Below are 27,812 nucleotides of genomic sequence, written 5' to 3'. Positions count from 1 at the left end.
TTTCTTTTTACTAAGTTTGCTTTCCTCTATTTTAAGGATCTGAATAGTAAATCATCCTGCTAATGGAGGCTCACTGTCAGTGAGCTCATCGACCCTACAAGACAGAGAGGAACTGCTCCTATGGGTTTCTGGGACTGCACATCTTATGGTAATAGAAATAGCTCTCTTTCTCCCAGGTTTAGAACTGCTGACCTTGTTCTCAGTTGCTCAACACACAACCCACATTCAAAAGAGTTTCCTGTGTGGGAGGCATTACTTAAGAGGTACTGAGTTTCTATTTACCAAAAACAAAACAAAACCAAATCCAGTGCTATCTGGTCAATCCTGACTCTTAGAGACTCTCTAGGACAGAGTAGAAACTCCTGGGGGTTTCTGAGACTATGATTCTTGATGAGAGGAGGCAACCGCTTCCTTCTCTAGTGGAAACTTTCACATAAACAAAGAAACAGACAAACAAACAAACCCATTAGCTTTAATCCGCCAGCACAGGGTGTGCTCTCTGCACTTCCTTTTAGCAACAGGACAGGACTGGTCGCTCAGCTGTGGGGACAAGGTGGCAGCTTGAGCCTCCACACACTCCTCTCTCCTGTCTCTTTGGGTCTCTGCTTCACCCTCTCAATCTCCTGTTCGCTCTTGACCCTTCCCTTTCTTGACTTCCCTCTCTATACTCTAGACCCTTATCTGTCTCTTGGCTTGACCCCAATCTCTGGCTTCCTTCACATTTCTCCTCTAGCTCGAATCATGTTTTTCCCTCACAAATACCAAGTCTTTAAAAAAGACAAACACATCTGTCTTGGGAGAAGTACACCTGGGATGCCCCTGAGGGCAAGGAGGTGAGACTCCATTTTACATCCTTGCGACATGTTGTCAAGAGAAACCAGTCCCTGCTGAAGGACTTCATGCTTGGTGAAGTGGAGGGCGGTCAAGAAGGGGAAGGCCCTCCAAGAGATGGACTGACACTGTGGCTACCTTGAGGCGTTCAGACATAAGAGCAATTGTGAGGCTGGCACAGGACAAGGCACTGTTTCATTCCGTTGCCCATAGGGGGTGCTATGAGTTGGAACCGACGCAGCAGCACCTACACAGCAAGAAGTCTTTACCAGCTGCTCTTTTCCTCTTCTGCCAACGGGAAATGAGTCGCCCTTGAGTTGATCCCAATGGATGGTGATGCTCCGTGTGCAGAGCCGTGCGTCATCATTTTCCCGGAACTAATGACCAAGTCTTTCCTCTGAGGTGCCTCCAGAGACTTCATTTTACACTTAAAAGTCACTCACTGCCACCGAGCCCATGCCAGTGCCTAGTGATCCTATAGGACAGGGTAGAACTGCCCCAGGGGTTCCCAGCGCTGTAACTGTTGACGGGAGTAGAAAGCCTCGTCTTTTCCCTGCAGAGCAGCGGGTGGCTTTCAACTGCTAACCTTGTGGTTATCCACCCAACACGTAACCACCCTGTCAAACCATGAGGGTTGTTGCTTGACTGCGGTCAAGCTCGGCCCAATTCATAGCAACCCATTGTGGTACAGAGTAGAATTGCTCCCTAGGATTTTCTTGGCAGTAATCTACATATGGTTAGCACACTGGACCAATAAACAAAAGGTTGCAGGTTCGACACCACACGGAGCTCCCTTGGCCTGATGCTCTGCTTCTGAAAGATCACCCGATTAACCACAGGAGTGTCAACCCTAGGAAGCTCAGGTCTGTTCTGACACATGTGCAGTTGCCATGAGATAGAATCAACACATTAAAAAAAAATTCCTTTCTGTGAGGTCACCAGGGACTGGCTCTGTCCCTGAACCCCAGATTGTACCTCCTTCACGGAACTACTGCCCCCCTCCAGGGAACTACTCCCATTCCTTTCTCTTTCAGGTAAAGTGGGATGCTCTATGTAAAGCACCTCATGCTTCCCCTCAGTGAGTCGCAGGCTGGAGAGAGGTCCTGAACTCGGCCCCCATCACAGGCACAGAGAACCAGGTCCCGGGGTCAGAAAAGTCCACGGTGGCACCTCACCAAGGTGAGCAAAGGACAAACTGCTCCCTCTCAAGGGACTGAAATCACAGGTACCATCCTCCTCGTGTCAAAGTAGTTCAATGTGGGGGTGAGTCAGCTGCCAGGTTCAGGGTTCTGGGTCCAACAAGTATTGTAAGAAAAAGCATGCCCACCTCCTCCCTGCTGTCTAGATGAGGGACAATTGGAGGCTAAGACAGGGCAACACGGACACACTCATTCACAAGTCAACAGGTATGGGCTTGGACTGAACCCTGCCAGGAACTGGTCAGGTGAGTGATCAGTGATGATGGGCACAGGGCCAAGCCCAGTGGACAATCAAGTGAACAGGACTCAATCCTTGCACCCCCGGAGCACAGACACTGAGATGGTGATTGGGCAACTGGTAGCATGTCAGACACACACACACACACACACACACACACACACACACGGAGGGAGGGTCTGAGAAGCTGTCTTGTAATGTGAATAACAGAACCAGTGGCAGGGAGGGACTGTCCAAAGCTGGCCCAAACTATCAAAGATATCAAGAGACGCTCGATGACGACCTGCCAGGTCTCTATCTCTCTCCACAGGACTCCTCCGTCTTTGTCTTCCCAGTCCTGTGTCTCCTGGCCCTCCCTTGGGTTCTCCCATCTTTCTGGCTGTGGCTTTCTCGGGGGAGATGAGAGAGATCATCTCTGAGCGACTACAGACTGTTCAAACACAAGGACCCGGAGATGCACACACACACACATGCAGCACAAGTGCACATACACACACATACAGGCTCACATATACAGATGTACACCATTCCCATTATGCACATACAAACACACCTGCCCATATAAAACTCAGCAAGCATATATAAGCAGGCACACAGACACAAGTAGGCACACACACAACAAACTCACACACACACAGGCACACACACGCACCTCTAAGTTTGCCCTCTGAAAATCACACAGCCCTCCAATTGCAGGCACACCTTTCCATCTACAACTATGAAATATACGTGAGTCCACAGGTCATACAAGAGCACACGTGTGAGCGTGCCCAGACTCCACACAGTGACACACATCTTCATGTTTGCAATAAATGCCAACATCCTCTCCATGCCCCTGTTTTTTGGGTTGTTTGTTTGGGATGAACTTGTTTGTTGCTAACGACTCCAAGTCCATTTCAAGGTTGCTTTCTCTCTTCCTTAAACCAAGCAAGCAAGCAAGCAAGCAACCAGCCATTCAAACCACTCTTTAGGTCTGAGGGATCAGGACTCTGAAGGGATTAAAAAAAAAAGAAATACACTATATAGAGAGATTACATAGCCCATGTGAAGAAATGAAATAAACAATAATATCCTGTGAAGTCCTCCATTTGTTTTGGTCTCCCCCACTCACTGAGAGCCTTTCACATACAAAAATCCTATGATCACAGAGAGGCAAATGAACATGGAACAGTGCATGTATATCAGACACAGGGGCAGGTGTATGCTCATCTGTATCCTAAAAACAAAACAAAAAGAAGCACCAGGAAACCCAATGACCACACACGCACACTTCTACATGAACGTCGGTGTCTGCCTCAGGGGCCCTGCCAGCACTAGGGAGGTGGTGAAAGAGGAGGGAAAGAGCAGTTGCTGGTCCTCCAGAGGAGGAAGTGTGAATCCCTTGGCACCTCTTCTAAGGTCACACTCATGGACAGTGATGCAAGGGGAGGTGGGACTGATGGGGTGACATAAGCAAGCGAAGAGGCAGGTTCAGATAAAAGACCCAGCTCCAGCCTGCAGGGCTGCACTGGGGTGGAAGACATGCAGCCTACCGCCATGGAGCTCAGCGTCCTCCTCCTCCTTGCTGTCTTCACAGGATTCTTACTTCTCCTGATCAGGGGCCACCCAAAGACCCACAGCCACCTCCCTCCAGGTCCCCGTCCTCTGCCTTTTTTGGGGAACCTTCTGCAGATGGACAGAAGAGGTCTACTCAAATCCATCCTGAAGGTGAGAGCATGAAGGGAAGGGTCAGAGGGTGGCTGGTCCCTACCTCAGTACTTGGGGATCACTCAAAGATCCCTAAGAAAGAGTTGGGTATCCCGGCTCAGGGATGGAGTGCATCCTTGGTTCGGTAGGTAAAGTGCATTGAGCTGAAGTCTGGTGGATTGTGGTCAGGTTGTCCCAATCCTTCCTGCTCAATTGAAAGGACACAGGCATTGTCCTAGCAGGGGGCAGATGGCTATGAAGAGGTGTCTGCATATGGGGCACAGGTGTAGAATTTTACTCTTCCCAGCTTCCCTTGAAAGAGTCCCTGGATGCCATCTGCCACTAGCAGAGAGAAAAAGAGGCGGAGCCACTACACACTGGCTGGCGTCCAAGCCAGGGCAGTGGCAGAGAGGGAGGGAGAGCAGCAAGGGAAGGGAAGGATTCTGGGAGACTTGGAATGGACTCCTCATCAATGCGCTCCTTCTCCAAACTCACTGCCATCGAGTCGATGCCTGACTCATCATGACCCCATGGAACAGGATGGAACTGCCCGCTGTGAGCTTCTGAGACGGTAATCATTGACCGAGTAGAAAACCTCATCTTCCTCCTGTGGAGGAAGGCCTGTGGGGATCTAGAGGGTCTTTGGAAGACCTACAGTGCAGTCTGTGACCCCTCTAACTTATAAGCACAAATGTGTGCACCTATTTGAGGAGGATGCCCAGCTTTAATAAAACGCTCGAAGGATTTATTTATGCCAAAATGTTTAAACATCTCTAATCACTGGAGATGAAGTTAAGAACATGGGAAAAACAGATCTCCCTAATGAGTCCTAGGATCCACCAGGTGTGGAAACAGCTGTGTGCCCTAGTGGTTTTGATCTCTGGACCCTGTGGATCTGAGCCCAGTGCATAACCAGTGCAATAGCAGGGCTCCAGTAAGGAACTTAATGCGCTAGAAGTGTGGCTGCCATGTGTGGGTCATTTAGTCAGCTCACAATCACAGCTTTTTAGGCATGATTGCATTTCAAGTATGCATCTATTGATTAACAATGCAATTGACTCACGTAAGACCCATCCTTCCATGACTTGAGAACAACTTGAGGTGCTCTGTGTCCCTCTGACCACTTCCACTTTCCTGAATTTTGGACCCATCAGCCCTGTATTTAAAATTTTTTTTAACTCTTTTATTGTTTGGTACAATTACCCACTGAAGTCATTTGACCCTGAACTCTTCTTCGTTGGGAGAATTTGGGTTCCTGGTTTGATCTCTTCACTTGTTACAGGTCTAGTGAGAGTTTCTGACTCTTCTGGAATCAATTTAGGTAACTTGTGTGCTTCTAGGTGTTGGTCCATTTCATCCAGATGACATACTTTGTTGGTTGAGAGTTTTCGCAGTATTGTATCATAAACCCTTCTATTTCTGTAGGACCTGTAGTAATGTCCCCTCATTCGTTTCTGATTGTAGGTTATTTGCATCTTCTCTCTTCCTCCTTTGAACTTGCCCGTCTAGCTAAATGTTTGTCCATACTATCGATGTTTTCAGAGAACACACTTTTGACTTTGCTGTTTTTCTCTATGGTTTCTTTTTTTTCCCTCTTTCCTCTCTCTATTTTCTCCATCTCTAGTCTAATCTTCATTGTTTTCTTCCTTTCTTTCTTTTTGGAGAAAATATCTTACCAGAGAGGTGAGTATTTCAAGGGTCTGTTATTTAGAGTTAGTCCCTTTAGATTAAGGTGACCATATTTTAACATTAGTAAAGCGGGACACCATTGACCGAGAGGGGTGGAGTTCTTAATTAAAAATTGGTCTATATTGAGCAACAAAAATTTTCCAGAACGCAAAAATAGCATTGTAATTTTTCAAACTTTTAACAAGTACAATTTACAAATATAACACATTAAAATTATATATACTATTATTTTATTCTTTGGCACATTTCTCATTTCACTGTTTTAGTGGATTTCTGTCGTTTAAAAGGTCATGAAATTTTTCACAATAATTTGTTAAATTATATTTCACACATAAAATGGCTTTCAATGTCTCAACACTTAATTGTGATTTTCCTGATGTCCACACTTTATTTACGGTAGAAGAAAACACATTCAGTCGCAGCATTAGTTCCTGGTAAGGACAGCGTGTTTCCCACAATTTTTAGTGCATTATTGTACGGAACATTGTTTGTTTCAAAATGATGAAACACTTCCAACCATTTGTTCTCTATTGTGACTTTTGCTGATGCCCAAGATTTAACCTTTTCCTTATCCATATATATTTTTAATAATGATACCTCATTAAAAAGATCATTTTCCAAAATATTACTGTATGGGAAATTTTGAGTAATAGAATCGAGTGATTTTTGCACATCATTCCAATTAAGTTCTTGTTTTAATGTACCCCAATGAAAATGTTCAATATCATTGTAATATATGGTCTACTCTTCTAAATAATCAATGCAGTCACTATAGAACTTTTTAACGTGATTCATGATATCTGCACGATTTATTGCACCTGGCTTATACTATTACAGATAGTTAACAGAAGAAAATTATTTTCTAACAACTCTTGACACTGAAATTTTAAATTATTAACTTCTTTTTCTACTTTGATTACTGAAATTTTGTCACGTTCAATTAATTTTATAGCATTTTGACAAAGAGCTGCCTGATTGTGTACAAACTCTAGCCAAATTTTTGAAGATTCCTTTTCAAAAAACTCTTCTAAACTGCTAGGACATTTATCCTGTGATAGACAGTAGGATTTCTAAGGATCGTATATTTGAAAAATTCTTTCGACAGCTGGTAAAAGAGCTAACCAGCGTGTTTTACTGTATCCAGATATTTTCTGATATTCGACTTGTGCAGTTTCACAAAATTCTTTAAGCATTTCAACGTGCATAGTGTATATATAGAAATAAGAATATATTTTAATAATATTTTCCACATCTACGGGCAACAAATTAGCAGCTGTTTGAATGGCATTATGTATTATGTATATTCCCTTCCCGTTCTCCCGCTGTTCCCTAGCTTGTCGTGCATTCTTTGCAAAAATCGGGACTTTTAAAAAATGCTGCAGGACACAGGACAAATTGTTAAAAATCGGGACTGTCCCGCCAAAAGCGGGACATCTAGTCACCTTACTTTAGATGTATCAAAAGTGTTCTGTTGCCCTATGACCTCTTGCGTTTAGTCTTTCACTCAGAGTTATGTGGCTAGGACTGATTTGCATCTTTCAGGAGTTCACAAGGCATAATTGACAATGACCCTAGGGGGTAGGTGAGGAATGATCCGCAGGTGAGAGGTAAGGGCGCACAGCTGTTTCCACATTTGGTGGCTCCTAGGACCCATTAGGGAGATCTGTTTTTCCCATGTCCTTATCTTATCTCCAGTGATTAGAGATGTTTAAACATTTTGGCATAAATAAATCCTTCAAGCATTTTATTAAAGCTGGGCATCCTCCTCAAATAGGTGCACACATTTGTGCATATAAGTTAGAGGGGTCACAGACTGCACTGAGGATCTTCCAAGGGCCCTCTAAATCCCCACAGGCCTTCATTATCAGTATGTTGCAGGAGAAAGACAGCAAGTGAGGGAGGGAGGAGGAGAAAGAGGGAGAGCATAAAATGAAGCGAGGATGGCAGAACTACCCTCCCTCCACTCCCTGATTCCTAACTGATTCCCAGTTCCTGAACCCTTTTAGACTGGGCACCATAGACTCCACTTTCATATTCAACTACGGAGTCTGAGTTTCCCCCTTTTGATTTTGGGTTGATGACACGAAGCATGAGTACCTCACAAAGTTACTGTGAAGTTAAACTGGGGAGTGTGTAGAGTCTGGTGTACAGTACCCCCAAATGTCCCACAGGCATCGAGGTGAGTCTGATTCTTCGTGACCCTACACAGGGCTCCCAGGACTGTAACTCTTTAAGACAGCAGCCAGCCTCACTCTCTTCCTCAGAGCAGCTGGAGGATTTGAGCTATCAACCTTGCAGTTAGCAGGCCAAAGCTTATCCCAGAACACCACCAGGGCTCCTTGGAGCTTTTTAGATGAACGTTCTTTTGATCTGCCTCGGTATTTACTCGATACTACTTTTATGCACACCATCTGTGTACCAGGAAATATTTTTGGCATAGATTTCACAGCTTGGGATAAGGCATATGCTTTTGTTGGGCTCATGAGCATATTGGAAAGAAATAAAAAGAAATAAGCAAGTCAGGAAATATCCAATAAGAACTGTGAAGAACATAAAATGGGGTGAGGGCAGGGGAACGTCAGACAGTGTAATATATGACACAATAATAATAATATATGAATAATGAAGGGTCCAGAGGGTGGAGGGAGTGGGGAGGGAAGGGGAAATGAGCAGCAGATATTAAGGGCTCAAGTAGAAGGCAAATGTTTTGAGAATGATGATGGCAACAAATGTACATATGTTCTTGACACAATGAATGTATGTATAGATTGTGATAAGAATTATACGAGCCCCCAATAAAATGATTTTAAAAAGAATAAAAAACAAACAAACATAAAATGGGGTGATCTTCTAGAAAGAAGTGATAAACTCGAGTCATCAGGGAAAGACAGACTCAACTTTGCTGTGTTCCTGAGACCTTGTCCTGGACACCAGGGCAAGGCCAGGGTCATTGCAGGAACCGTGAATCGGGAACCAGCCCTTCATGTCAGGAGAAACAAAAGAGGCTGGTTTTCAAGTCCGAGAGCGGGGCGGAGGAGGAAAAGTCTGTGGGATTATGGGGCCAGGCCACGTGGGGTTGTGTGCACCACGACAAAGACCTCAGAGCTTGTATTAGGACAGAGAAGCATTGGAAGGAATACGGTACACTAGGGACAGGAAAAAATTGATATTTCAATAAGATCACTCTGGCCTCAGAGAGTGAGATGATTGTAGGAGCCCAAGGAGGAGGGTCAGCAGAGACCCAGGTGAGATTTTGAAGTTGATGGAACCCTATTTCTGATTTTAAGTGCATTTCCATTGGGGTGTGACATCATCTCAAACGTGGCACAACTCTCATGTGCCCAGCTCAACAGATATTCACACCCATGACATTGGCATGTAGAGAAAGCCCGCTCACTCCTTCCCATCACTGCTCTCTACACGATCCTGAACTAAGGTTAGTTTTGCCTCTTTCTTAAATTGGTATAAATAGATGGAGTTGCGCCTTAATTGTTTCCACTCAGCAGTATGCCGGTGAATTGTCTTTGTTTTTGTGTACAACGACAATTTGTTATGTTTCTTTGCTGTAGAGTATTTCCTTCCATGAGTATTTTATGATGCATGGATTCATTACCTATGTTGATGAGAATTTTAATAATAAGACTCCCACGACTGTCCTTGTTCATTAAAAAATAACACTTCTATTGACATAGTGGCATATAATTCACGTACCATACAATAGTTTAAGCATATTGAAAAGGGTTATCCAATCATCACTGTAATAAATTTTAGAACAGTTTCCTCTTATTTGTATTGGTTATTCACTCCCCATTTCCCCCCAAGTCCAAGAAACTAGTAATCCAGTTACTGTCTCTATAGATTTACCTATCCTGGATTTTGTATACAGCATAATACCCAGGAAAAGAGAAAAAAATTACCAAGCAAACAAATGACCAAAACTCCAAACTCATTAACAATAAGAAAATACAACATAAACTTCAGTTCAAGAGTATACATCTAAACATTATGAGGAGTTGCCAACTATTTCCAAGAACTAGTTTTACACTAACTTACCAGTGGAAAAGGGTTCCAATTTCTCCACATTTTTGCCAACACTTGTTCTTGCCTGACTTCTTTCTTAGTAGTGATGAACAGCTAGCCCATCACAGTTTTTTCCCTCGCATATCATACAATTTAATTAATCATATTAAAACCATTTGTGCAATCCTCATCACAATCTACTTCTGAACATTTTCTTCTCGTGTTCATTGCTGTTAACTCCTCATACTCCTCTACCCCGCCCCCACCCTCTCCTGCCATGTCCCTATCCAGTTACTGTCTCTGAAGATTCACCTGTCCTGGATATTTTTGGGGTGAGCGCATGTACACATTTCCAGTGGGGATGCATCTAGGCAGGAAACGGGGGATTGCTGAGTATTCTCCAAACTGCTTGGCTTCAGTAGAACTGTTCAAGCAGTTTCCCAATTGGCCCTGCCGGTATTTTATATATTTCACGATCGTGAGCAGAGGACTGTTACTTTCTCAGATCGTCTTCAAGGTGGGTGCTTCAGGGTTGTCTCCTTGGGAATTGTCAGCAGCAGGGTGAGTCTCAGGAAAGATAGAAATCAAGATTTGGTGATGCCAGGAAGATACGGTGAGGCTCAAGGGTATGGGAGGGTGATATCAGAAGTATTTCAAAATAGTTCACCATCCCTATTTCTCCAGGCATCAAGCAACCACAGGTGACCTTGTCTGCATCCAGGGCTAACCCTTTAGTTGCTGGGTCCTGAGCTATGGGAGCAGCAGCCCAGGGTGGAGTATCATGGGTAGTGACTAATTACCAATCTATATACACGTGTTTGCTGGGTTAGGAGTACCAGGGGTTATGTAAACAGTCTTGGCTGCTAACTGGAAGGTTGGGGATTTGAGTCCCCGGGGCCATGTTACAGCGTCAGAATCAACTATTATTTATTGTTGAAATTACTCTGCCAATTTAGACTCCAAATCCAAATATTAACATTATATATTTTTATATAATGAAATCAATGACACTATTCTGTTAAGCCCTTCGTCATTGTGCCCCCCCCCAATTCCCTCTCATCTTCCTGTTCTCACCTTCCCCCTGGCCTCCTCAAAATCTTGCCTATTGGTGTATAAACCTTTGCTTTCCCTTACAGCAATGGTGATAGTAAATATTTTTCTATGTAATAAAGGTATGATCTTGAAACTGTTGTTTTTTTTAAATGGCTACAGAGGGACACACTGACTCATTCGCTGTCTTGGGTGGGGCTATGCTTGGCAGCTCCGAGAGAAATACGGGGATGTGTTCACCGTGTACCTGGGGCCCAGGCTGGTGGTCATGCTGTGTGGGACGGAGGCCATACGGGAAGCCCTGGTGGACCAAGCTGACGCCTTCTCGGGCCGGGGGAAAATTGCTGCCGTTGACAAAGCTTTCCAAGGATATGGTAAGAGCCTGAAAGCGGCAGGATCTCAGATGCACACTCACTGCCATGGAGTCGATTGTGACTCATAGCATGGCTGCAGGACAGAGCAGCCATGCTATGAACTGCCCTTGTGGGTTTCCGAGGGTGGACTGCTTGGCAGAGGCAGAACTGCAGACTCCTCTTGGGTCATGAGGGAGGATGGGCTTCAGAGGATAAAGGAGGTCAAAGAAGAGAGGGGCGTAGAGAGGGACTTGGTGTCTCCTTCCAACACCCTCTGCAAGCCATACTTCTCCCCCATCCTCCTCACACAACCCCCCCCCCCCCAGGCATCGCTTTTGCCAATGGAGAGCGCTGGAAAACCCTCCGGAGATTTTCTCTGTCCACCATGAAGGACTTCGGGATGGGCAAGCGGAGCGTGGAGGAGCTCATCCAAGAGGAGGCTCAGTGTCTGGTGGAAGAGCTTCGGAAATCCCAGGGTGAGCTTTGGAGAGAGGGAAGGAGAGGGGGGTGGGAGAGAGAGGGGGGGGAGAAGAAAGAGGAAAAGATGGAGACTGAGAGACTCTCAAGGGCTTAGCGGGAGAAATAGTGAACTAGAGATCCACAGAGATGGGTAGGAGGAAAGCATAGAGCTGGCAAAAGGTAGGAAGTCTACAGGATGCCAGGGAATAACTGGAAGATGTATGTGCTTAGCTTGTATTCCAGGGAAGCAGTGCATGGAGGAACAGGATGCACGGCAATACAATAACTGCTAGGAAGTGCCATCCAGTAGATTCCAACCCATAGCAACTGCATGTAGCAGAGAAGGACTTCCCCATGGGCCAAGCTGTCTGGAAATGGGTTGCCAGGTGCTTGTCTCATCGGGTTGCTCGGTTGGTTCAGTGGCCAGCCTTTACATTAGCCGCTGACCGCTGCACCATTGGCACTCCCAGGGCTCGCTATGATATCACATGGTATAGAATATTATGGTATGTATATCAGGAAAGCAAGGAGGAAAGAAAAAATGGACAGACGTGTTGGGCAGAGTCAAATGAACTTTCTTTCCTTGACTGAGCGGCTGATGAGCTGGCTGGGAGCAGAGCCAGTTGGGCAGTGGAAGGGCCCTCAAGGAATTGCTTTTGGCTGTTTCTGGATTCTCCAGAAGAGCTCACAGATTCAGCGGGGACAGCAAGGGGACTACAACTCTGTGATCATCTCCATCTCCTTTATTTTCAATCTTTACCACTTTCGTTATTAAACTCTCTCAGAAAATACCCTGGACCATATCTGTAGAGACCGGACAAGGGAGGAGGAGACAAAGGGAGCCAATGAGACATAGAGGCAGAGCGAGCTGGGATCGAAAGACAGAAGGAGACAATGGACAAAGAGGCAGGGAAGGAGACAAAGATAGAGATGGAAGAGCAAAAAAAAAAAAAGAAAGAAAGAAAGGATAGAGACAAATAGAGACCAAAACTGATGGTGGAAGAGACTTAAGAGGCAGAAGGCAAGAAAGGTGGGGCTATGAGGAGACAGGAAATTAGAGAGGAATGCACTTAAAATTTCAAGCCACATAATGAAATGAGTGGTTTCAAGCCTGTCAAACTATTTTTACCGACATTACAGTCCCCCCAGCCACAGGTGAGGACTCCCGTCTCCAGAGCCTCACCAACAAATGTTCTTGTCTATTCTTTTTGCTTATTGTTGTTAAGAAAGGAAACAAAACAACCCCGGCCATCCTAGTATGAGGTGATGGGACCACAATTGAATGATACCTCTTATATGAAATACCTAGAGTCTACAAGTGTGTAGAGCAGTGGTTCTCAACCTACAGTTCCTCATGTGTGGTGACCCCCTCAACCATAAAATTATTTTTGTCGATACTTCATCACTGTCATTTGCTACTGTTATGAATAGGGCGACCGTTGTGAAAGGGTCATTTGACACCCAAAAGTGTCGAGACCCACAGGTTGAAAACCACTGCTGTGGAGACTCCCATTGATTAGTCGTCAGCGGGCAGAGGGAGGGGGAAAGGAGATCTTAAGGCTTAGGGGACACTGAGCATCTGTTGGAGGGTGATGGGAAAATTGGGGAAGAGTTTTGGAAGATTGCCGAATAGCTCAGTGAGCCACTGAACTGTATTTATGAAAAATATCTAAATGGCAAATCATTTGTTGACACACACACAAATTAGACAGACAGACAGACAGAAGACAGAGTTCCCAATAGAAACAAGGGAAGACACACAAAGTATTACTCAAAGAGAGAGAGAAGCAGCACCAATTGGATATCCTTGAGCTCCCAGCCCACAAATACCTCCTTCAATCAGGAACTGGGGAAAACCTGGATCATATTCATATAGGCATTGATAGACAAGTGAAGGTCAGAGAATTAGAGGGAAGAGAGCTGATGAAGGGAGAGTGACAGGGATTGGCAGGATCAAGCCTTTTCAGTGTGCATAAACTGATCACCTGCTCTGTGTCACTAACTGCCCTGGGACTGGTTCACAGAGTTGAGCAGAGGCTCACAGAGCTGAGGTCCCCCAGAAGATGTAGCATAAGGATCAACAGCCATGATTCTGTCACCAGGTTGTCTAGGTCTGAATGCTGGCTCTCTAAGCAATTCGTAGCTGTGATGAGATTGTCCAAATGATTTCATCTTTCTGCTTGCCTGTTTACAAAATTGAGCGATTGATTCGTCACAGAGCTGTGGTGAGAAGCAAATGGCACCATAGGTGACATACTTAGAATGGACCTCGAGTATCTATTGTAAGAGACAGCCAGTTAGATGCTACTGTTCCTGCGATGACTCCCGAGCAGTGGAGGATAGTTAGACCAAGATGAGGCAGCAGGCAAATCCATCTCCTCTTGACTTCCTGTCCCCTGACCTGCCCACTTCTCCTTCTAGGAGCCCTACTGGACCCCACCTTCTTATTCCACGCCATCACTGCCAACATCATCTGCTCCATTGTCTTTGGAGAACGCTTCGCTTACAAAGACCCAGAATTCATGAGACTGCTGGATAATTTCTACCAGTCCTTTGAATTAATCAGCTCTTTCTCCAGCCAGGTCAGCGAGGGAGGGAGGGGACGGGAGGGCGTGGATGGGGGGCAAGCATTGAAGGAAGGGAGAGGCATGGTCTATCTTTAGGGTGCAGCCATGTAGCGTAGGGTTGTGGATAAGAGCTGACACCACACAGAGATGGGAGACACAGGGTCCCAGAGGCGGGGAGTGAGAGACTATAAGAACGAAAAGGATGTGGTGGTGAGGTCGCAAGAGACAGAGGGAGAGTCAGGAAGAAACAAAACAAAACGTGTTATGGAGTCAATCAACTGCTACTCATGCATGTCAGGGTAGAACTGTGCTGCATAGGGTTTGAGTTTGATTATTATTTAGTTGGAATTAGATGGCAATTAGCTTTTGAAAGCATTTTGTTTGACTGTGAATGAAGTGAAGGTTTACAGAGCAGCTCATCCGTCTTACGTTCAACAATTCACACAGTTTGTTCCAAGGCATCCACTGAAAGTACCAGCTCCCAATTCCCCCTTCCGCTCCTCTCGCCTTCCTAACCCACTGAGCTCTGTCATTGGGTCAACATCCCTTTGAATCATATAGAGTGGGTTTTTTTCTAACATGACAGTGCATTCAGTTCCAGATCTTAAGGTTGACGAAGGGCTATAATATTAGAGGTCTCATATTTCACATACAAGCAGTCATCATGGCCTCTTTTGTTTTTTAGCCACCTGCCCCCCCATGGTTTTCACCTACTCTACCTAGGATTGCTTAACATGATCCTTTGGGAGCTGATTGCAGTGATAGTGGGGCACCATCTACTATGGGTTCCAGGGTTGTGGACTGTGTTTTCTTTTTAACAATTTATTAAATCTATTTTAATCATTTTTATTGGGGGGCTCTTACAGCTTTTTTTTACATTTTATTAGGGGCTCATACAATTCTTATCACAATCCATACATATACATACATCAATTGTATAAAGCACATCCATACATTCCCCGCCCCAATCATCCTCAAAGCATTCACTCTCCACTTAAGCCCTTTGCATCAGGTCCTCTTTTTTTTCCCCTCCCTCCCCGCTCCCCCTTCCCAATGTGCCCTTGGTCATTTATACATCGTTATTTTGTCATATCTTGCCCTATCCGGCGTCTCCCTCCCTCCCCCCCTTTCTCTGCCGTCCCTCTCCCAGTGAGGAGGTCACACATGGACCCCTGTAATCAGTTCCCCCTTTCCAACCCACTCATCCTCCACTCTCCCAGCATTGCCCCTCTCACCCCTGGTCCTGAAGGTATCATCCACCCTGGATTACCTGTGCCTCCAGCCCCCATATGCACGAGTGTACAAACTCTGCCCTATCCAGCCCTGCAAGGTAGAATTCGGATCATGGTAGAGCGGGGGAGGAAGCATCCAGGACCCGGGGGAAAGCTGTGTTCTTCATCGGTACTACCTCGCACCCTCATTGACCCTTCTCCTCTCTTGAACCCCTCTGTGAGGGGATCTCCATTGGCCAACACTTGGGCCTTGGGTCTCCACTCTGCACTTCACCCTTCATTCAATATGGTATACACACACACACACACACATATATATACATAAACATATACATATATAGACACACACACACACATATATACATATACACACATATATCTTTTTTTTTTTGCATGATGCCTTTATAGCTGGTCCGTTTGGCACCTCGTGATCGCACTGGCCGGTGTGCTTCTTCCATGTGGGCTTTTTTGCTTCTGAGCTAGATGGCCGCTTGTTCACCTTCAAGCCTTTAAGACCCCAGTCACTATCTCTTTTGATAGCCGGGCACCATCAGCTTTCTTCACCCCATTTGCTTATGCACCCATTTGTCTTCAGCGATTCTATCGTGGAGGTGGGCAGTCAATGATATGGTTTTTTTGTTCTTTGATGCCTGATAACTGATCCCTTTGGGACCCCTCGATCACACAGGCTGGTGTGTTCTTCCATGTGGACTTTGTTGCTTCTGAGCTAGATGGCCGCTTGTTTATCTTCAAGCCTTTAAGACCCCAGTCACTATCTCTTTTGATAGCCGGGCACCATCAGCTTTCTTCACCACATTTACTTGTTCACCCACTTTGGCTCCAGCCGTTGTGTCGGGAGAGTGAGCATCATAGAGTTCCAATTTAATAAAAGAAAGTATTCATGCATTAAGGGAGTGTTTGAGTAGAGGCCCAAGGTCCTTCCGCCACCTTAATACTTAACCTATAAATAAAGACACTGTGTGTTTTCATGTGTGATTCTTTTCTCGTCACTCTTCTTCCTTCTGGCTGGGGAAAGACCAACGGTGACACCTGAGAGAGCTGCTCACCACATTTTAACATGCCAGTCGCTACTCATCCAAGTCGAATGTAGACCGTTGTCTTTGTGAACTGTGTTGTGCCAGTAGATGTCGGCATCTCTCAAGATGAGCTCCATAGGGTTTTTATTCTTTGAACTCTTTAGAAGTGGATCACTAGGCCTTTCTGGGAGGCATCTTTGAGTGGATTTGAACTTCCATCTTTTTTATCAGCAGCCAAACTTCTAAAGCATTTCCATCACCTAGGGACTCCCCAGTCTCCCCAGACTGACTGTGTTGTACGGAGTTTCCAGTGGTTGATGTTTCAGAAGTAACGAACATATCACGCCTTTCTTCTGAGACACCTCAGGGGGCACTTGAGCACTCACTTTTTGGTTAGTAGCCAAACACAAACACTGTTCCCACTGATCAGGGGCCACAAGAGGTAGGGGGGGAGAGAGCCCTAAAAAACAAACAAAAAATCAGAGGGATTGGAAGAGAGAAGAGAAGGAGAAATGAGAGGAGCTAGAGAGAAAACAAGCTAAAGAAGACAAAGAAGCGAAGAGAAAGGGCTCTTGAAAGACAAAGTTGAGGAGATAATAGAACGAATCAGACTCTCAGTCTCTACTCTTCTAACCCCATCTGCCTTTGCATCTTTGTCTTCTGCAAAGTCTCTCCCCCATCTGAAGACATGGACATGTGAAAATAAGAAACCCCATTTCTCCATTTGCTTCCCCACATTCTTCTCTCTCTCTTGTTGCTTTTTTAAAGCAGCCACCCTCAGATGATAACAAAAAGGTTCCACTGAAATAAAACAAAAACACAGGGAACATTTCTCTTCATTGCCTAACCCACCTATACATCCATTGTATTTCTTGAGTGAAACCATTTAGACAGCCTTTATGGGGTGTGAAATATGGCAATTGATATTGGTGATGGTTGTATGACCGGATTGATGAAATAGTCTTTATGGAAATGTCTGAATGACAAATGTTGGATAGGCAGATATTGTACTCTCTCTGTCATAGGTACAGATATTAGATTCACATATGGGGTTGCCACAAATACAGGTGCCCAGGACCTCTTATTGAGGGTTCTGATATAGGATGAGGTCTGGGGAGTATCTAAGGCAAGTCCAACACATGATTCCAATGTGCTCCTGGTACTGAGAACACACACACTCACATACACGCGCGCACGCACACACACACACACTCACACACACACACACACACACACACACACTCACACACACACACTTCTGGAAGGAGACCTACCAAATAGTTAACATTGATGATCTCTAAATGGAGATATTAAAGATGACTTTCACAGCTTACTGTACACATTTTTACATTTGGGGGGAATTACTACAATTACTTTTATTCCCAGATAAAGCAGTAGAAAAATGAGTATGCTACAAAATAATTAAACAGACCAAAGTGGACAAGAGCAGCCTCATTTTGTGCACCGGTACATCAAGGGAGATGCAGAGAGACCGAGAGAGGCAAGGAGAAGAATGAGAACAGGCTGAGGTGGTAATCATACACACACACACACACACACACACGCAGTTGTAACCAAGACAGACACATAGAAAGAGGTGGTAAAGGAGCAGTACTACAAGGAGGTGTAGGCAGACAGAAGGACACGTGGATGAAGTAGGAAGACACAGGGGGAGAGGCAGGAGACTAACAGATCAGTGGAATCACATCGTCAGAGTGAGGGGTTGGATCAATGGAGTGATCAATCAGTAGAAAGGGGGATAAAGAAACACGTTGTCAGGGAGAGAGAAAATCAAAGAGAGAAAGACACACAGATGGAAATACATAGCGACAGAGATAGCGTGAGAGTCGGTGTAAGCGGTGAAGACACAGAGAATTAGAGATGGCAGACTGAAAAAAACCCCACACAAACCAACAGATTCAGCAGGGCAGAGAGAGAAAGATGTCAACTAGTACGAGTCCACGTCAAAACCTGGAGCCTGGAGAGGGAGGCGGCTCTCCATCTCTCTGCAGTGATGGGTTCCAGGAGGAGGGTCTAGTACATAGCAGGGTGGACCTCTTTCACCCTCCCCTCCCCACTAAACCCAGGCAGGCCTCATCTCCTGGCCTCTTCTGCCTTTCAGGTGTTTGAGCTCTTCTCGAATGTCCTGAAGCACTTTCCCGGCACACACCAACAAATCTACAAAAACATTTTAGAAGTCAACACCTTCATTGCCCGCAGCGTGGAGCAGCACCGAGCAACCCTGGACCCCAACACACCCCGGGACTTCATTGATACCTTCCTGCTCCGCATGGACAAAGTGGGTAGAGGAGGGGTGGAGGGGGAAGAAGGGAGGGGGAGACTGGAACAGAGGCCATGGAGGGGAGGGGGGCAAGAGAAAGCAGAAAGAGGTGATCAGAAGATGTTGATGGAGGAGAAACTGAGATCGAACCGGAAGAGGGAAGCTAGGAGACAAAGACCAATGGACCAGAAAGATGGGAAGATGGAAGCAGAGCAAGACGGAGAGAGATCAGCTTGGGGAGTGAAAGGGGTGAAGAGGGTGGGCAATGGAAGACAAAGCAGGAAAGACAGGCATGACTGAGGCTGGGGAACTGGTGTCTGATACCCAAAGGGACGCATATGTGTGCCAGACCCCAGCCTTTCTCACCCCAACCTTCTCCTCCCCACCCAGGAGAAGTCCAACAAGGACACTGAGTTCCACCAACGGAACCTCATCCTCACTGTGTTAACTCTCTTCTTCGCTGGCACAGAGACCGCCAGCACCAGTCTCCGCTATGGGTTCCTGCTCATGCTCAAATACCCCCACATCACAGGTGGGTGGGGCAGGGACAGACCCCCAGGAGTGATCTCCTGACCCCGCTTTGACTTGCAGAAGTGGAATTATGGGTCCTGTGTGGCAGAGAGGCGGCTCTTGCTTTTGGCCTTAGTGGCTCTACAAGTCCTGGGGTAATTCCCAACTAACCCAGTCCTTTTGATGGCTGGGTCATTCGAAGAGCTCTTTTCTCAAAGTTTCAAATTTAACTACTCACAGATTGATTTATCTGTCATCTTTCCATCCCTGAAGACTTCTTTTGATTCATCCTTTCATTAATGATTTCATTTGCCTATGGAATAAGTTATTTATTTGCTCAAGTATTGTCTACTTCATGAGTCTGTATTCAATGTAACCATCCATTGACTTTTCTACATACTCATTCTTTCACCAATCCATTTATTCCACCTTCCACAGAGCTATTCTTTCATCTATTCATTCACTCATCTGCTCTATTCATTCATTGATTTATTTATCCATGGACATTTATTGATCAATGATTTACCAATTGATCTCCTTATTGAGAGGTACCTGAATATAGAATTAATTCATCCATGTGTTCATTCATTAACCTTTCTAGTCCTGGATTCATTCATCAATTGTTTGATGATTGCATTGATTCACTTATTCATTTAGCTGGTCATGAAATAATCTATTGCTCGATTTCACTGTCATATTCCTGAGGACTTCGTTATACATGAGGATGTGCAGCATCGCATATAACACACACACAAAGATTACTAATAATGGAGGGCAAATTCTGAAAAAGAAAAAGCTTTCCAACGGATTATTTTAAGAATATCAACCCATAAGGGAACGTCCAATATAGTTTCCTTTAAGGTTGGAGAAGTTGTGTGTGTGTGCATTTGTATGAGTCTGCTTGTCCATGTGGGGAGAGAAATGACAGTATTTCAGAGGGGAAGAATCCTTGTCGCTTCCTTCTTCATCTACCCTCCCCAATTAGTTCCTCTGAGCGGTGTTTATGGTCTAACCTTCACTGTAGATGTTTCCTGACTTGTTGACTCCTAGAAAGTGTATCCCCCCACTGAAAGGTCTGTTGGCACTGTTTGCTTCAATGAAGTGAATCAGAGGTGCACGGGCCCCCTTCTCGTGTGCAGAGAAAGTCCACAAGGAGATTGACCAGGTGATTGGTTCCCATCGAGCTCCAGCTCTCGATGACCGAGTCAAAATGCCATACACCGATGCGGTCATTCATGAGATCCAGCGATTCGGGGACCTCGTGCCCATGGGTATGCCCCATGTGGTCACCAAAGACACGAACTTCCGAGGGTACAGCATCCCCAAGGTAAGGCCCGATGGGCTCCTGCATCTATTCCGTATGGGAATCCTGCGTTTCCTTCAACAGCAAATTTGACCTCTTTGCTAATACGGGTTCTTTTGGTGTTGTTTTTCTTGGGTAGAGGCGGGGAGATGGTGCACTAGGTCAATCTGTTTCGTGTACCCCTCCCCCAGGACACTGAGGTGTTCCCCATCCTGAGCTCTGTGCTCCATGACCCACGTTATTTTGAAAACCCAGATGACTTCAACCCAGACCACTTTCTGGATGCCAAAGGGGCACTGAAGAAGATTGACGCTTTTATGCCTTTCTCCATAGGTGAGTTGGAGCTATACTCCTTTTTGCAGAAGCCAGAGCGAGGTTTCAGTCTCTCCTCTAGGCAAATGGGGAGAGGCCCCGTTTATTGAGCAATTATTAGATGCCCTTCACTTTTCCCTGCATGACCTCATTCCATTTACTCCCCTTTGCCACCTGAGAGGAGTCTTGAGACATGAGATGTATCTCTAAAGCAAACTTTTTAAAAATCATTTTTATGGGCTCGTACAACTCTTTTAAAATTTTTATTTATTTATTTGTACAATTCTTTTTTAAAAAGGTCATTTAACGTTTTAAAATACTTTTGTTGGGGACTCGTAAAACCCTTATCACAGTTCCCCCATCCATCCATTGTTTCAAGCACATTTGTACATTTAATGTCATCATTAGTCTCAAAATATTTTATTTCTACTTGGGCCCTTGGTACCAGCTCCTCATTTTTTCCCTCTGTCCTCACATACCCCTCCCTCACAAACCCTTCATAAATTATTATTTTTTGACATATCTTATACTGCTGACGTCTCCCTTCACCCAGTTTCTGTTGTCTGCCCCCAGGGAGGGGGTTATATGTGGATCCTTGTGATCTGTTCCCCCTTTCTTCCCCACATTCTCTCCACCCTCCTTGTATTGCCACTCTCACCACTGGTCCTGAAGGATAATTTGTCCTGGATTCCCTGTGTTTCCAGTTCCAATCTGTACTAGTGTACATCCTCTGATCTAGGCAGATTTGTTAAGTATAATTGGGATCATGATAGTGGTGGTGGTTGGCTGGTGGAGGAAACATTAAAGAACGAGAGGAAACTTGTATGTTTTATCAATGCTATACTGAACCCTGACTTGCTCATCTCTTTTATGTGACCCTTCTGTAAGGGCATGTCCAGTTGCCTACAGATAGGTTTTCGGTCCCCACGCTACACTCCCCATCATCTACAGTGATATGATTTTTTGTTCTTTGATGTCTGATACCTGATAACATGGACACCTTGTGATCACACAGGCTGGTGTGCTTCTTTCATGTGGGCTTTGCTGCTTTTCAACTAGACAGCCACTTGTTTATCTTCAAGCCTTTTAAGACCCCAGATGCTATATCTTTTGATAGCCGGGCACCACAAGCTTCCTTCACCACATTTTCTTATGTCCTCGCTTTGCGCCAAAACACATCTTGGTAAGCAGAACGTTTGGCAAATATTTTCATCTCTTTTGGGGCAATGATCATGGTGATTTGACTGCTAACCAAATAGCTGGAAGTTCAAGTCCACCAACAGGCAGATAAAAGACCTGGAGATCTTATTCTCAAAAAAAGCCTCCACTGAAAACCCTACCAGGCACAGTTTTGCTGTGATAAGAATAATTTGGAACCAACTTGATTGAAATTGTTTTCTGAAAGACCCCTATATTAATTACCTAAAAAATGATTGAGTACTATTTTTAACACAATGCTCTATTAGGGACTGCATGTAAGGCATGAGTCAGTCACGCAGAGACACAGTCTCACACCAGGAAAATCACAGTGTAGCTGAAGGATTTGGAAACACACACCAGAATATATTGACTCATCTTGGGAACCTACAAGGGAAATCAGGATCCCTGATGGCAAAGTGGGTTACACATTGGGCAACTAACCACAAGGTCAGCAGTTTGAAACCACAAGCTGCTCTGTAGAAAGATGAGGCATCCTCCTCCTGTAGAGAATTAAAGTCTCAGAAACCCAGGGTACCAGTTGCACCCTGTCCTTGTAGCCATGATATGTCACTGCAGCGAGTTTTTAATAAGAAAAACTTCCCTAAGGAATAAGTGTCTGCCTCTTTCTTTCTTTTTGAAAATGATCATATTATTGGGGGTCTTACAACTCTTATAACAATCCACACATCGATTGTATCAGCAAATTTGTACATATGTTGCCATCATTCTTTTCTACACATTTTTCTTTCTATTTCAACCTTTGGCATCAGCTCCTTTTTTTGCCCTTCCTCTCATGCTCCCACCCTAATGCCCCCTTGATAAATTATAATTATTATTTTTATATCTCACCAACTGCTGTTTCCTTTCCCCCATAGTTTCTGTTGGTCATGTTACTCAGGGTGTGTTGGGGTGAGGGGAGAGATAGGTTTCTAAACCGAGACCACATGGTGAATGTTTGTCAAAAAAGAATGTTCCAAGTAGAGAGAGCTGGAAGGGCCTGAAGATAGAGAGGTCATTATGGCATCGTGTGTTCTAGAAACTACAAAGGATTCTTTTGATTTGGGGTACAGATTGAAGAAGGGGATACGGGTACAAAGCTCAGCTGGGCAGGCCCTTGAAAGCCCAAGGAGGAAGTAGAAGTTAGGGTTCTCCCATTGGCCCCATGCAGAGAAACACTCAATTCCCTTAATTCTGTCATCCTTTGGGAGAAAGGAAGATCTCAGAGAGAGAGATCCCCGACCTTTCATTTCTGCTAATTGGCAATGATCTCATCTCTCATGTCATCTTAAATGAGAGTTGGGAAACACCCAGGGGTATCAGGATGACATTAAACTCTCTATCTGAAAGCTCTCCCCGAACTTTGGATTGAGGTAGAGATGTATAGAGATCAAGATCAAGATAGGTTAAACCGACTGCCATTATGTCAATTCTGACTCATAACAACTCTATAGGATAGAGGAGAAACTGGGTGCTAAGGTTGATGGGGCTGTAAATCTTCATGGGAAGAGATAGCCTCATCTCTCTCTCTGAGTAGTTGTTGGGCTCACACTGCTGGCCTTGAGATTAGCAGCAGAATGTATAAATGACGTTATCAGGAAAATGAGAAACAGAGGGGGGGAAATGGGAAGAATGAACAAGAGACAATAGACTTAGAGATGAAGAATGAAAGAGAGAGAGAGAGAGAGAGAGAGAGAGAGAGAGAGCACATGGGGAGGGTACAAGTGGGAGAATAGAAAGAGAAACAGAATGAAAGCCAGAAAGATACAAGAGAATGATCTAGTGGAGAGAGAAACAGAGAGGGCATAAGAGACAGGAGACCTTTAGAGAGGGAGAGAGAAAAAGCATCAGACAGAAACAGAGAGCGCAAGAAGATGCAAGAAGAAAGCAGACATAGAGAAGAGAAACAGAGACAAGCACAAGTATGGGCAAGAAAAAGGCTGTCAGATGTGTGCGGGCAGAAAGAAAACCCCTGGGCACAGTGGGTGTTCAGATGATGCCAAGCTGACAGCCCTACGTGTGTGAAAGGGAAGGGTGCCTTGGGAGGGAGGCAGCAGGCATTCATCTATTGGGTTATCCAAGGAAGACCTGGGCCACAGAACCAGTTATAGGAGAAGAACCAGTCCAGGCATTCCCCTGAGCACATGGAGGTCCCTATCTTCTCTAAGGATCTGCCAAAAGGATCTGCAAGTTCCCTTAGGTGCCAGGCTGGGAATGTGACTGCTTTGCGAATTATGACCAATGAACCATCCCTGATGTAAAAGAGAGAGAGGCCCTATGTCCCTGCCTTCCTTTTCTGGCTCCGTGTGTTCTCATGTCTCTGCAAGCTCACCAGCAGCTTTGCCGGAGGGACGGGGCGTTCTATTTTTGAAACCCTTAAAGTCTGGGAAGTCCACAGCGGGTCGCTCTGAGTCAGCATTGACTTGATGGCAGTGGGTTTGTTCTTTGTGGGGGGGCAGCCATGCACCCCTTCCTCGTGTCCATCACTCCCCATATACCCCACAGTTTGTATACTATTCGGGGTGTTTCTCCCACAGAAGCCGTGAAGTTCATGGGTCTGAGGCTGAGGCACGAAATCAGAGACAGGTACATACATAATGCCAGAGACACCCCCTCCCCGCCCCACCCCACGCACCCCCTGAAGCACCCACAAAGGTATAGTAGATTTTACTATGGTTCAAGTGTGATTCTCGGGTACTTTAACAATATTCACATCTTCATTCCCACAACAAGCCTGTGAAGTAGACAACATGATTTCTTTACCGGTACTGGTGACGTGGGGGGTTATCAGCCGAGCTGCTTATGTGAAGGTCAGCAGTTCTGAACCGCCAGCAGCTCTGTGGGAGGAGCACGAGGCTTTCCAGCCCGTCATGGTGATTTGACTGCTAACGAAATAGCTGGAAGTTTAAGTCCACCAACAGGCAGATAAAAGACCTGGATATCTAATTCTCAAAAAAAGCCTCCACTGAAAACCCTACCAGGCACAGTTTTACTGTGATAAACATAATTTGGAACCAACTTGATTGAAATTGTTTTCTGAAAGACCCCTATATTAATTTACCTAAAAAAAAGATTGAGTACTATTTTTAACACAATGCTCTATTAGGGACTGCATGTAAGGCATGAGTCAGTCACACGGAGACACACAATCTCACACCAGGAAAATCACAGTGTAGCTGAAGGATTTGGAAACACACAGCAGAATATATTGATTCATCTTGGGAATCTACAAGGGAAACCCACAGGGCCAGTCCCACCCTGTCCTCCAGGGTCACGCTGAGCCCGGAGTGACTCGATGGTGGTGAGTGGGTTGCTTTTGTGTGATGAACGTTCAAATTGTGAAGTCAGAAGGATGCAGACGTTTACACTGGTGGAGGCTACACACACACACACACACACACACACACTCACAGAGAGAGGGAGAGAGAGAGAGAGAGAGAGAGAGAGAGAGAGAGAGAGAGAGAGAGAGAGAGAGAGAGAAAGAGAGAGAGAGAACTGGGTCCTTACCCTCTCTGTGGTGCCTGACTTCTTTGGGGAGCTTATAAAGGTTACAGACTCTCTCTTGGAACGATGTTCACAGCAGATTCACATGAAGATTCGATTCCTGTTTCAAAGGGCTCACGCTCCCTCTCGTGTTTTCCATGCGACTCAGGGCAACAGTTCAAGGCAGGGAGAACTGCCCCAGGGCTTTCTCAGAAGGTCACCTTTGTTTTCCCAGTTGGGTGTGAATTTTTAATACAGGTGTGGGGGCTCTTGCAGTGATGCACGCCCAAATGTTCCAGCAGTTCAACTTCATCACACTTATCCACAAACCTGTGAGGATTGTCTGGACGATGCCAGCACTTGAATTCTTTAAAAAACAAGAGGACATTTCTTATTGACTCAAAACCCAACAAACAAATGCCTCTAGGAGACATTTAGTGACACCACTTTTTTTTAACATCATTTTATTGGGGTCTCATACAACTCTTATCTCAATCCATTCTGTCAAGCACACCTGTACATTTGATTCCCTCATCATTCTCAAAACATTTGCTTTGTACTTGAGCCCTTGGTATCCTCATTTTCCCCCTCCCTCTCCCACACGCCCTTGGGAATCCTTGATAATTTATAAATTATTATTATTTTGTCATATCTTACACCATCTGACATCACCCTTCACCCACTTCTCCATTCTCCCTCCCCCAGGGAGGTTATATGTAGATTCTTGGAATCGATTCCCCTTTGTCCCCCACCTTCCCATCCAAACTCCTGGTGTCGCCACTGTCACCACTAGTCCTGAAGGTATTAAATCATCTGTCCTGGATTCCCTGTGTTTCCAGTTCCTATCTGTACCAGTGTACATCCTCTGGTCCAGCCAGATTTGTAAGGTAGAATTGGCATCATGATAATGGGGGGAGGAAGCATTGAAGAACTAGAGGAAATTTTTATTTTTTATCATTGCTACACTGCACCCTAACTGGCTCGTCTGCTCCCAGCGACCCTTCTGCAAGGGGATGTCCAATTTCCCACAGATGGGCCCTGGGTCCCCACTCTGCACTCCCCCTCATTCAAAGTGCTATGGTTATTTTTGTCTTTGATGCCTTGTGATCTCACAGGCTGGTGTGCTGCTTTCATGTGGCCTTTGTTGCATCTCAGTTAGATGGCCCCTTGTTTATCTTCCAGCCTATTGGACCCCAGACTCTACATCTTTCATAACCATTTACCATCAGCTTTCTTCACTACATTGCTTATGCACCGCTTTGTCTTCAGCGATCAAGTAGGGAAAGGCTGGTGTGCTTCTTCCTTTTGTCAGAGTAGATCTGTATCCATATAGTTTTCAAAGGCCAACTTGTTAGAAGTAGATCCAGGCCTTTCTGGCAAGGTACTGCTGAGGAACCTCCAGCCTTACACTACCCAAAGGTTAACTCCCCATTAGTTTATGTACAGCCATTCAGATCGTTGCTCCAAATATCAACCCCAGGATTGATAAACTTATATGGTAAGCAAGAAGAATAAGGGTTGTTTTGCAAGGGGGAGTACAGTGTTGTGGGGTGGGGAAAGGTTTAAACGAGAGATGATGTCAAGGAATCCCAGATGAAAAAGATTGTTTGGTAGCAATTGTACAATCTCCTTGACATGACTGAGCTATGGAATGGTATGATCCATGTGTTAACTCCCAATGAAGAATACATTTAACAGCAAGAAAGAGTTCTAGGCTCACAGGGCAGCCCCATTGGGTTGCTATGAATCAGCATCCACTTGATGGCTGTGAGTTTGGTGTGTTTGTAGATACTCTGTAAATAGAGATGGAATGAGACTATAACTTTAAAAATATTTTTAAGTTAAATCACTTGATATAGATATCCGAACAATCTTGAATCAATTGTATCAAGCAAACTTGTACATGCGTTGCCATCAGAGACTGTAACTTTTGAACAGGCATTGAGAGCCTCGTTCTTTTCTGCCTCGGAGTTGCTGGTGGTTTAGACTTAGCAGCGTAACGTGTCACCACGACAGATGCCACGAGCTTTTCCAAAACATACCTTGAGCTAAGGGTGAAAGGTCACCTCCATGCAAAGCCCTTGGCCATGAACGACCCCCATAGGCGCTGTCCCTGTTCCAGGCCCATGAGGGTAACCTCTCTCTTTGTCCACAGGGAAGAGAATTTGCCTTGGCGAAAAAACTGCCCGGATCGAATTGTTCATCTTCTTCACCACCATCCTCCAGAACTTCTCTGTGGCTGGATCGGTGGTCCCTGAAGAGATCAACCTCACGCCCCGGGAGTCTGGTATGGGCAAAGTACCGCCCCTGTACCAGATCCGCTTCCTGCCCCAATGAGGGAGCAGGGTTAGGGGCCAAAAGATCC

At 45.3% G+C, this 27,812-nt stretch overlaps 1 protein-coding gene across 1 annotated transcript; it reads left to right on the top strand.

Annotated features, from left to right (window-relative positions):
- Positions 1 to 3,804: 3,804 nt before the first annotated feature.
- On the top strand, positions 3,805 to 27,812 carry LOC142431578 (cytochrome P450 2B4-like). Its single transcript, XM_075536603.1, has 9 exons — positions 3,805 to 3,975; positions 10,925 to 11,087; positions 11,393 to 11,542; positions 13,947 to 14,107; positions 18,484 to 18,660; positions 19,033 to 19,174; positions 20,292 to 20,479; positions 20,647 to 20,788; positions 27,603 to 27,812. Exons 1-9 carry the CDS (start codon positions 3,805 to 3,807, stop codon positions 27,782 to 27,784), a joined length of 1,476 nt encoding a protein of 491 aa, XP_075392718.1. The 3' UTR covers positions 27,785 to 27,812.

This window comes from Tenrec ecaudatus, chromosome 18 (genome assembly GCF_050624435.1).
Source record: "Tenrec ecaudatus isolate mTenEca1 chromosome 18, mTenEca1.hap1, whole genome shotgun sequence".
Classification (NCBI taxonomy): domain Eukaryota; kingdom Metazoa; phylum Chordata; class Mammalia; order Afrosoricida; family Tenrecidae; genus Tenrec; species Tenrec ecaudatus.
This window is presented reverse-complemented; position numbering and strand designations above follow the sequence as displayed.

Coding starts and splice junctions, on each gene's coding strand:
- LOC142431578 (XM_075536603.1), top strand. CDS start 3,805: ATGGAGCTCAGCGTCCTCCTCCTCCTTGCTGTCTTCACAGGATTCTTA. Junction 18,661..19,032: donor TCCTGCTCCGCATGGACAAA/GTGGGTAGAGGA, acceptor CTCCCCACCCAG/GAGAAGTCCAACAAGGACAC. Junction 20,480..20,646: donor GAGGGTACAGCATCCCCAAG/GTAAGGCCCGAT, acceptor CCCCTCCCCCAG/GACACTGAGGTGTTCCCCAT.